The following is a 12,301-nucleotide window of genomic DNA, read 5'->3' as shown; positions in this document are numbered from 1 at the left end:
TATAACCCCAATAAAGAATAACAACCCTCTATTAACTCTAAAAAATACCTCACTTCCTCATTTGTAAACCCTCAGTCACTACACTTCTGGGCCTCTATGTTTTCAGTTCTACAGTTCTCCCCCAGCAGGATTCCCTCCTGGCTGCTGCTCCACATACCTATTTAAACTCTACCAGTTCTTTAAAGCTTGATTTAAAGGCTAACTCCTTCATAAAAACCTCCCCTGATCCTCCCCAAAGCCTCCTATATATAAATTACAATGCTAACCGCCCAACGTAAAAGATCTGCATTGATTTCTATCATATCTCATCTCCCCTTTACCAGCACCCCGCAAACAACATAACACAAGTATCACTACACCTCTTCACTCCCGTGAGAGTGAAAAGCCTAGAAGCAACAGTTGAAGAGTGGAGTTCCATAGCACTCACCGCCAAATACATCTCCGTTCTGGTAGTTTTTCCCTTTCTGGGCTTCCTCTTCATTTTGAACAGTGGCAACATGCTTGGCAGAGGCACAGCCCATAGTCTCATTCGGTCAGCTTCAGCCGGGCTGAACTGCAAATCATCTCTACAGACACAGGGACATTTTTTTTGTTTTTCTTTAAACACAAAGAAAAATCCACCTTCCTGCTGAGTTGGTCAAGATGTGTGCACCTGCAAGAATAGAAAGCTAGATCAGAAGGCATGACCTTAGCAACACCCATGCCTCAGTCTCTCACCCTGCCAGGTAACCAGCAATGGGCTAGAATCCCTGAGTAACTCCACTGCACAGGAGTCATGACAGGGTGCTGAAGAACGAAATCCAGCATGGCGCACGTTCATTCAATTCCCATTCAAAAAGCAAAATCAGAAGGCATGCCTCCTGCCAAACGCCCGAAGGGTGAACTTTTTAAAAAAACTTAGTAAAATGTATATAACATAAAATTTGCCATTTTAACCATTTTAAAGTGTACAATTCAATGGCATTAATTATATCCATGATGTAATTAATGTAACCATCGCCACTATCTGTCTCCAAAATTTTTCATCAGCCCTTTTTCCTAAGAGGAGTCCCTGGGTGGTACAAACAGTGAAGGTGCTCAGCTGCCAACTAAAAGATTCGAGGTTCTAGTCCAACTAGAGGTCTTCAGAAGAAAGGCTTGGTGATCTGCTGCTGAAAAATCAACCATCGAAAACCCTACAGAGCACAGTTTTACTCTGATACACATGGGGTTGCTGTGAGCTGGAACTGACTTGACGGCAACTGATTTTTCTTCCTAGGACCACTAAAAATGTCTATGGATGTAGAAACCTAATAATTCAAATAGAAACTCATTACCCATAAACCATTAACTTCCCATTCTCCTCATCCCTCTGTCCATGATAATAACTATCTACTTTCCGTCTCTACATGTATTTCCCTAGTTTAGATATTTCATATAAGTGGGAGCAGACAATATTTGTCCTTTTGTGTCTGACTTACTTCACTTAGTGTAATGTTTTCAAGGTTTATCCATGTTGTTGCATGTATCAGAACTCATTTCTCTTTATGGCTGAATAATATTCCATTTTGTGTGTGTATATATATATATATATACACACACACCACATTTTGCTTATCCATTCATCGACTGATAGAACTTTTTGAAGACAATACAAAAAAATACATACATATTTATTCAAATAAATATTTGAGTACCACTACTTGCCACCTGAAACCAAAACCAAAGCTGTTGCCATTGAGTTGATTCTGACTCATAGCAATCCTATAGGACAGAGCAGAACTGCCCCATAGGATTTCCAAGAACGGCTGGTGGATTCAAACCACCGACCTTTTGGTTTGCAGTCACGCTCTTAACCACTGCACCACCAGGGCTCCTTACTTGCCACATGTACAGTTAAAGTTCCTATGTCTGTCAATGTTCTAGAATCTCAAAAAAATTTCCAAGTAAGGAAATTACTGAGATCCACCCAATTCAGGAGGCCAGGAAAAGTTCTCCATCTTCCCTATCCTGCCTCGCAGGCCGGCTCTTCCCAGCCCAGCGCCTCACACCACACCTGGGAGAAGGGAGTCTCTCCCTTCAGACTGAAGCAAGGGTGAGTTTATACATTTCTGGTGAGTTCTGTAAACAGTCCAATATTTATGTTACCTGAAGTGACACTGTTTGGAGCACCAATTTTTAGGTGCCAATTTTTTTTCTTCTGCTTAGCTAGCTGAATGGTTTAAAAGATTGAGCAAAAAATGTAGGAATATGAAGAAATGAAAACAAAGCAGTTGTCTACCTCTTGTCAGAGCCTGTGTGCCTCTGTTGTTGTTAGCTGCTATTGAGTTGGCCCCGACTCATGATGACCCCGTGCACAACGAAATGGACCATTGTGTTCCATAGGGTTTTCATCGGCTGATTTTCAGAAGATCGCCATACCTTTCTTCCTAGTCCGTCTTAGTCTGGAAGCTCTGCTGAAAACTGTTCAGCACCTTAGCAACATACAAGCCTCCAGTGACAGACAGGTGGTGGCTGCACATTGGCTGGAAATCAAACCTCTACTGACCTCTAATAAAAATTTAAAGAGTATTTGTAATCGACCACAAGGAGATAATCCTCAAGTTACCTAACTTGAGCTAACCTTACTTGCCTGACACCCAAGGTCTGGCCCAAATTCTCAGGGTTCGCTAGGCTCGTCCTGTTCATTTTTATTTTGTTTTGTCATCATCTTTATCCAAGCACTCATCCAGTCTTGAAGATGTTTCCCCTGAAATGCCTCTCTAGCCGTTCCTTCCTGTCCACCCATCCCACTGCAGAACAGGCCCCACCTGCACCCATCCCACTGCGGAACAGGCCCCACCTGCACCCATCCCACTGCGGAACAGGCCCCACCTGCACCCATCCCACTGCGGAACAGGCCCCACCTGCTCATGCTCAAGCGCAGCAAAGGAAGCTCAGGTCTCCAAATCTTCATCAGCACTTGCATCTCACTGCCCCTGCCATCTTTTATGACATTTTAGCCATAACGTTTTTAAAGCTACAGTACTTATATTCGGGGGTCCCTTTACTCTGTCCTACAAGCTTTAATTCAGAAGGTTATCTAATTTAATGTAATTTCATGGGTTAAAGCTTTTAATCAGAAGCCCATATGATTTGCATAATTTGTCTTGATCACGTTTCCTCTCCTTACACAGTGGCAGTTTGTGCCTGAGGCAGAAAGGAAGGTGGGAAAGTCCCATTTGCTTGGTAAAATTCTACGGCCAATCAGAACGGGAGTTGTCAGGGGACAGGTTTTTAGAGAGGAAAGGTCAATCCTTGTAAATGCAAGCAGAAGTCGACTGTCACACCAGTGAAGTGGCCTGGGCATAGACAGTCTTGGATCATCAACATTTTCAAGCAAATGCCAGTGATAAGTAAAAGACTCATTCAAATATATCGATGGTCAGTCTATATGTCAAATACAAAAGAAATGTCAGAAGTTAGAAAAACTTGACACCAAAGACAGTGAAAATGCTGCTGCAGTGCAACAAGCCATTCATTGGCTCCCAGCTGGCACGACACAGCCTCTCACCAAACCAGACTCTGCACTTCCTGGTCATCATCAACCTGAAGCAGGCCATGCAAGAAGCATCAGAGAAGTGGCTGCCCAAACCACACATTTGTGTAAATCAGCACAACAGGAAAGCTATGGAATAGTGAACTGTTACTATTTTTACATGCAAGTTCTCAGCACAAAATGTATGTTTGCTTGTACACACACACACACACACACGTGATTCCAGAAACAGTCATTTATTTATTGATTTATTATACACCAAACACGTCTGGAGTGCCTGAGTGTACCGGATACTGTGTTAAGTGTTAGTAACTGAAAAATGAGATTAAATCTCAGAACCTGCCCTCTGAGTGCTAAGGACCTGATGAGGGAGAGAGGCAAACATTAAAGACAAGTGCCAGAATAAAGGTTTCACAGGGATCTATAACCGTGCAGAATCCAAAAAGGCATATTAAATTATGACTGGGTGGAAAAAAAGAATTAAAAGAGAAAGTGGCATTTTTTTTTAGAGTTGTAAAGGTTTGGGAGAAATCTGCCAAGCTGAAGGGATGGTAGCATCATCCAGATGGAAGGAACAGTCTGCATTGCGACCCTAGCACATGGGAAAGCATGGCATACACAAGTGTGATTGTTGTAGGGGAGGGGCAGGGAAGAGAACTGGTTTGGCGATGCTTTATGAGGGGCCTGGAGGGGGTCTTGCTGACTTTATCCAACTTAATAGATAAACCATAAAACATCATAAGATTCCGAAAGTCAAGTCTGAGCCCACTTTCAGAGATATTAAATTAATGTAGAAGTCCATTCTGTCAATTTATCATGTTTTTTGAAGAAACATCACCGCTGAAGCATGTGGCAAGGATAGAAGATGGGATTCAGCTCTAAAGGCAGGAGAAAGAAAAAACCTTCCTAGCAAGGAGGCTGCTGAGAGTTGTTGCTGTGGTTATTGGTGCCGTCCTGTTGTTACTGTATTATTATTGCTGCTGTGGTCATTTCTGCTGTTTGTGTTGCTGCTGCAGCTGTGACTCTGCACGCCCAGTGAGCACTTTCTCAGACGCAAGGCCCCCATTCCTCCTCTCCAGCACCCAAGGGCATCTCTTCAGAATTATCACATAAAGTAACAGGTGTGGGCTTCCAGACACGAATTCCCTCCTTTTCAAAAAGTAAATGTAGGGAAACAACCTCACGCATACACAGAAGAGAAGACAGAAGTGAGAGGGGAAGCCTGGCCTCGCCTCTCTTTCTGTTGCCACCTCTTCAGAATAAAACGAGAGTGTAAAAATAGAAAGGACAGGGGAAACCCTAACAAATCACGGAAGCGCACTGGGAATCAAGAGACAACTTACAATCATCCCCTTTGGGGGAAGTCTTGCTTTTCTCTTACTCATTTCAATTTTGTGCCTAAAATGCTATCCAAGAAGTAAATGTCAGAATCTGAAACATGCATGATTCTTTGCTACGCTGGAAAGCGTTCCATGGTGTTACTCGCATCGAAAAAAATCTTATTCGAGTCTAAAAAGTTGAATTAACATGAAAATCAAATACACTGGCACAGACTAACAAACAAAATTTATTAAGGGCATTTTTTTTTTTTCAAGGCACCTCTCTGTGGATGCATGCACGGGGTTGGGGGTGGATAGGGTGAGAGGATGTGAACAAAGAGATCAGGCATGTTTTATTCCCAATTCAAATGATGACTCAGAAAGTTTCCATTTAATTTTACATTTTAAAAAAGCATTATTGCTCAATATGAATTCTCTCCGAATCATAAACTCATGTAACGTAACCCTATATATTTTAGAGTTGTAATTTCAATTTTTCGAGATAGAATTCACCATTTTAACATTTTTAAAGTTACAATCCAGTGGTTTTAGTGTATTTACAATGTTACGCAGCCATCACCACTGTTTAATTTCAGACAATTTTCATCATCCGTAAAGGAACTCCATACCCACTGAGCAGTCACTTCCTGTTACCCTCTTCTCAGCTTCTGGCAATCACTAGTCTCCTTTCTGTCGCTATGGGTTTATCTATTCTGGATAGTTCATAGAAATGGAATCACACAATATATGACATTTTGTGTCTGGCTTGTTTCATTTAGCAGGTGTTTGAGGTTCCTTCACGCTGGAGCACATATCAGCACTTCATTCTTTTTTTATGGGTGAATAATGGCCCATTGTATGGATATACCACATTTTGTCTATCCACTCTTCTGTGGATGGACATTTGGGCCGTTTCCACCTTTTGGCTATTGTGAATAATACTGCTATAAACATGTGTATACATATACTTGAGTATCTGTTTTCAATTCTTTTGGTATATACCTAGGACTGCAATTAAGTCATCTGGTAATTCTATGATTAATTTTTTGAGGAAACACCAAACTTTTCACAACAGCTGAACCATTTTACATTCCCACCAGCAATATACAAGTATTTCAATTTCTCTAGATTCTTGCTAACACTTGTTATTTTCTACTTCCTTTTTTTTTTTTTTTACTATAGCCATCTTAATTGACACAAAGTAGTATCTCACTGTGGTTTTGATGTGCATTTCCCTAATGACTAATTATGTTTAGCATTTTTTAATGTGTTTGCTGACCATTTGGACATCTTCTTTGGAGAAATGTCCATTCAAGTCTTATGCCCATTTTAAATGGATTGTTTGTCTTTTTGTTGTTGAGTTGTAAGAGTTTTTAATATATTCTGGTTACTAGGCCATTATCGCATAAACAATTTGCAAATATTTTCTCCCATTCTGTGGGCTGTGGCCTGATAGTGTTCTGTAATGCCCCCAGGTGTTAAATTTTGATGAAGTCCAACTTAATGATTTTTCTACTTGTTTGTGCTTTTGGTGTCGTATTTAAGAATCCACTGCCAAATACAAGATCATGAAGCTTTATTCCTATGTTTTCTTCTGAGAGTTTTATGGTTTTAGCTCTTTTTTTTTTTTTTTAGGTTGTTGGTCCATTTTGAGTTATTTTTAGTATATGGTATGAAGTGGGGTTCAACCTCATTCTTTTGCTTTGGACATTAAGTTGTCCCAGCACAATTTAAACAGTTAAATAATTAAAGAGACTATTTTTTTTCCCCACTGAAATGTCTTGGCACCCTTGTTGAAAATCAATTGGCCATAGATGCATGGATTTATTTCTAATTCTCAATTTTGTTCCATTAATCTATCCTTATGCAATTGCCACACTGTTTTGATTCTACTGCTTTGTAGTTAGTTTTGAAAAAAGACAGTGTGATTCCTCAAACTCTGCTCTTTTCCAATATTGTTTTCACTATTCTGTGCCCTTTCAATTCTATATGAATTTGAGGATTGGCTTTTCCATTTCTGCAAATAAGGCTATTGGAATTTTGATAGGGATTGCACGGAATCTGTAAATCACAATCCATAAACACACGATGTCTTTCCATTTATTTAGGTTTTCTTTAATTTCTTTCAGAAGTGTTTTGTAGTTTTCAGTGTACACATCTTTCGCCTCCTTGGTTAAATTTATTTCTAAGTATTTTGTTCTTTTGGATGCTATTGTAAATGGAATTGTTTTCTTAATTTCCATTTTGGATTGTTCACTGATTGTATATAGTAGAAACACAACTGATTTTGTCTGACATTGTACCCTGTAACTTTGCTGAATTTGTTTATTACCTCTAGTGGCTCTTTCGTGGATATTTGGGGGGTTTTCTATAAAAAGATCATGTCATCTGCAAACAGAGATAGCGTTACTCCTTCTTTTCCAATATGAATACCTTTAATTGATTTTTCTTGCCTAATTGTTTTGGCAAGGAGCCCTGGTGGCATAGTTGTTAAAGCGACTGATTGCTAACCGAAAGGTAGGCAGTTCAAAACCAGCTGCGAATTCACAGGAGAAAGATGTGGCAGTCTGCTTCCGTTGAGATTTACAGCCTGGGAAACCCTATGGGGTTGCTATGAGTCAGAATCAACTTGATGGCAGCGAATTTTTTTTTTTTTTTTTGAGTGGGGGTTAAATTGTCCTGGCTAGGACTTCAAGTACAATGCTGAATAGAAGTAGTGGAAGTGGGCATCCTTATCTTTCTGATCTTAGGGGGAAAGTTGTCATTCTTTTACCATTGAGTATAATGTTAGCTGTGAGTTTTTCATATCTGCATGCCCTTTATCATGTAGAGGAAATTCCCTTGTATACCTAGTTTGTTGAGTGTTTTCATCATGCAAGGGGGGTTTGATTTTATCAAATGCCTTTTTTGCATTAATTGAGATGATCTTGTGGTTTTTTTAAGTGGTAATTTAATTATAAGAACGAGGTTTTTAAGTTAACTTCATCAGAAGTATATTTTAAACATCTGTGGACAACTGATTTTTGATGAGGGTGCTATCCATTCAATGGAGAAGAGACAGTCTCTCCAACAAATGGTGCTGGCAAAATTGATTTCCACTTACAGGAAATGAAGTGGGACCCATACTCTGCACAAAAACTAACTCAGAATGAATAAGGAAATCAAATGCTAAAGCTAAAACCATAAAGTTCTTGAAAGAAAACTTAGGGGAGAAACTATGGGACCTAGTTTTTTTTTAATGATAGATTATCAAATAAAACAACAAATGCACAAATAGCAGAAGAGAAAAAAAATAGATAATTGGAATCTCATGAAATTAAATATGTTCATCAAAAGTCTTTATGGAAAGACTAAAAGAATAACCTACAGAATGGGAAAAAAAAATCTTTGGGAACCATATATTTAATAAGGGTCTAATATCCAAAATATATTTAAACCTTTTACAACTTAACAACAAAAAGACAAGCCAATCAATAGGCAAGGGCATGAACAGACACTTTACCAGAGAGGATATTCAAGAAGCCAACAAACACATGAAAAGATGCTCATCATCATCAGTCATTAAAGACGCAAATCAAACCTGCATTAAGATACCACCTCACCCCTACTAGAATGGCAATGATCAGAAAACAAACGTTGAAAAGGATGTGGGAAGATCAGAATGCTTATCCACTGCCAGTGGGATTGTAAAATGGTACAACCGTTGTGGCAAACAGTATGGCAATTCCTCAAAAAATTTGAAATAGAACTACCATATGACCCGGAAATTCCACTCCTGGGTATATCCTACGGACCTAAAAGTAGTAATATATGAACAGACACATGTACACCTATGTTCACTGTAGCACTAAACACAATAGCAACAAGGTGGAAACAACCCAAGTGCCCATCAACAGATGAATGGATAAACAAAATGTGGTACATACATACAACGGGATACTACTTAGACTTAAAGAAAAATAAAGTCCTGAAACATGCTACAACATGGATGAACCTGGAATACATTATGCTGAGTGAGAGAAATCAATCACAAAAGAACAAATATTATATGATCTCACTTAAATGAAATGACAAGAATGGTTAAATATACAGACCAATGGTTATTCGTGGTTATCAGGGGCAGGAGCAGGGAGGGAGACAGAGGGGTCATTCTCTGGGAAGCAGTGAATTTTTGTCTACGGTGATGGAAAAATTAGCATCAACTAAAGGTCATGGTTATACAACTTGATTAATGTAACTAATTGCTAAACTTTACATCAGAAAAAAAGGGCAAAGTGCAAATACAGTGTTATATATAATTTTACAATGGAGCCTCCCCCAATTAAAAAAAAAAAAAGGCTTCACTTGTTGATACTACTTAGGTACAAGTAAACACCTCATGGGATTAGACTTCTTGGTTCAAAGGTTTAGGGACATGGCTTCATGGATCTATCAAGTCAATTGGCCTAACATCGTTTTTAGAGTTTCTGTCCTACCTCTTAGTTCAGTGGATAGTGGCTGGGTTCTTAAAAGCTTGTGGGCAGCCACTCAACATACAATAATTGGTCTCTACTCATCTGATACAGCAGAGGAAGGAGACCTAGGAACCAGAGAAGGAAATGGACTGCAGATCTAACTGCCTCCACAAATTACTACATTTTTTTGCCTTGAGACAGAAGAAATGGTGCCCAGCTACCACTACCAAACATTTTGATCAAGGACCCAATAGACGGACGCTGATCAAAATGAGGAAAAATGTGGAACAGAACGTCAAATTCTTATGGAAACAGACTTACTAGATCCACTGAGATCGGGGGAACCTCCAAATCTACTGTCCTGAAATAATCTTTAAACCTTGAACTGAAACTATTGCATGAAGTCCTCTTTAAACTAAACAACAGTTTAACTCAATTGATACAGAATGCTGGCTTTGATCATTACGCTCTTTTAAAGAATTATCGATGCAAAATCAAGTTAAGAGTAACTCTAAAGCACAGATCAGAACTTTAGGGGGCAAAGAAAGTAAGTTAATTACGGTGAAACAATATGGGCAGAGATAGTGGGAATGGTGACACAATGTGGAGAATGTAAGCAATGGTACTGAACTGTACATGGAGAAATTGTTGAATGAGTGTATATTTTGTTGTATACATTTTTACCAAAACAGAAACGTATTTTAATAATTTGCCCATTTTGAGAGTGATAAACATGAAGTCATTTGAGAAGCAAAAGATCTCCAATTCACAAAGGTAATCATGGATCACTAGAGAAGTTGTTTACTATGCCATTTGGATTCTGCACATAAACACACATCCAATCACTCGGTTCATGTAATCAACAGATAGTTATTGAGCAACTACTAAGTGACAAACAGTGTCTGGTAGGCACCGGGTGTGTAAGAGTAAACGAGGTAAGATATGGTCCTCCTCCCTATCCCCACAGAATGTAAAAGTTCAGAGAAGTTGACAATTAAAAGACCAGTTACACGGCAATACAACGCAGCTGCTGCCAGCTAAATATAGGATGACATTGGAGTTCACCTCGCAGGTACCTGACCCATCCTTGGGAGGGAAGGGTGTGGAGAGGTCAGGTTTGAGATCTGACTACTGCTAAGGAAATGTCATCAAAACACCCGGAACTGCATTTCTTTTATAGCCTGGCGTGATGTTAAGGCTTCATTTCTACTGAAAATTCTCTCACTTGACTTCCATCTACCTGACATCTGAAAGTGAGCAGGTCTGTCCCCTTAAAGAAAGCTAGAAAAACCTGCTCAAAAATGTTTCCTTTTGGTTTGTACTATCCTTCATACTAACCCTAGAATTTTTTTTTTAGCTTCCATTTTTCCACTAGCTTTGCTCAGCTTCTTTCGCTCCCAACCCCCCACACTTCCTATTCATTTCCCTCACTGAAACCACGCCACTTAGAGAGGTAAGTCGGATGGTGCAAACAAGCATGAGGAGACCACAATACCAAGCAGATCTGAGAGTCTCGTTTTCACGTATTGTTATTAACAGGATGCTATTTCTGAACTCGCAGATCACAGTGTGAGAATTAAACCGAAGCATCTCTTTGATGTTCAATGCAGTCTTCTAATACTAACTCCCACTGAGGATGATTTTTTTTCACCTAAATAATCTCTGTGATAAGATCATCTGGTTCCTCTGAAAAATGAGGCTCCAATGAATTGTCTATGGCTTTGTGTAAAATTATCCTAAAGCGGCTACTTTATCTGTACCATGTAATTAACCTGTTGCTGTCGAGTTGATTCTGACTCATAGTGACCCTGCAGGACAGAGCAGAACTGCCCCATAGCGTTTTCAAAGAGCGCCTGGTGGATTCAAACTGCTGACCTTTTGGTTAGCAGCCATAGCTCTTAACCACTGCGCCACCAGGGTTTCCAACCATGTAATCAGAAGTTTTAATTCTGATTCACAATGTCATGAGCTACCCTGATTTAATGCCATCTTTATAGGATTTTTCCCCCACTTTTGATAAAATACATGAATGAATTTATTTCAATCCAATTTAAATTTTTAAAAAACATTATGTTTATCTTTCTTCTCCTTACACGTGCCTCAAGCCTCTCAAGGCAATACTTTAGTATCACACCATAGCAAGCTAACCTTTAAGGGGAATTAATGTCCCAGAATGCTTCCTCCTGCAACATAAGAAAGTTCTTCTCTCCCCACAAATTAATCCCTTACTTTTATATGAATATATATTACATATGCCTAATACCTCTGTCCTTTTATAAGGAAAGATTATAATGGCTTTTTTTTTTTTAACCTTAAGTTTTAAATTGAAAGCGTGCATATATGGCTTCATCAAAAGACCCACTTTTTTTTTTTTTTTAAACTGGGAAGGAAAAAAATAAGCAAATTATGTTTTTGAGAAAAATCAAACAGTCATTTGACCTTTTTTTAAAACAGGCTAGAGGAAAATATTTCTATTTACATAACATCATGGGTAATTTCACTTTCCACTAATTAGTCATAGGCCTTTTCATTTCATTTTGGATGGCAAAGCCAAAAATACTGCAAAAAATTCTTTGTGATAGTCAAGAACGACACTTAAAAAAAAAAAAAATGAATTAAAAGTGATAAACTCCATAAAGAAATCCTAAGCTAGAATGAACATGAGTATACCACATGAGGCTTGGAGGACTGGAAAGAAATCAAATTCTGATTGCAATGGGTATGCACAGAGCTATGAAGCCAGCAGTTAAGAAAAGTATATAGCTACATTATTAACAGATCAAGAGCGAAGGGCCCCCCTTTCTTCCTCTTATTTAAAAAGGGAAATCAAAAGGAGACGTCTAAAAACTCCTTTCTTTGATTGAAGAAAGAGCCAACATCTAAGTGCTATAAAGGAAAAAAAATATATATATATAAATAACTAATCAGTCTGTTTGCCCATCTGCTGTGTTTCACTATAATGAGTGTTAATACAGCAGCCCACCAGGGGGAAGAAGAAAGGGAGCTTTAAA

The 12,301-nt window shown here is 38.9% G+C and overlaps 1 protein-coding gene across 4 annotated transcripts in view; it reads right to left on the bottom strand.

The window, feature by feature from the left end:
- Positions 1-12,301, bottom strand: part of C24H1orf21 (chromosome 24 C1orf21 homolog) — a 328,797-nt gene that overhangs the window by 215,570 nt on the left and 100,926 nt on the right. For all 4 annotated transcript variants that reach the window (XM_049868578.1, XM_049868581.1, XM_049868580.1 and 1 more), the window contains exon 2: positions 428-652. In XM_049868578.1, coding sequence (XP_049724535.1) covers positions 428-521 — 94 coding nt within the window. In that variant the 5' untranslated portion in view covers positions 522-652. The remainder of the gene's footprint in view (positions 1-427; positions 653-12,301) is intronic.

Source organism: Elephas maximus, chromosome 24 (assembly GCF_024166365.1).
Source record: "Elephas maximus indicus isolate mEleMax1 chromosome 24, mEleMax1 primary haplotype, whole genome shotgun sequence".
Taxonomy (NCBI): Eukaryota; Metazoa; Chordata; class Mammalia; order Proboscidea; family Elephantidae; genus Elephas; species Elephas maximus.
Note: the sequence above shows the minus strand (reverse complement) of the source record. Positions and strands in the feature narration are given on the sequence as shown.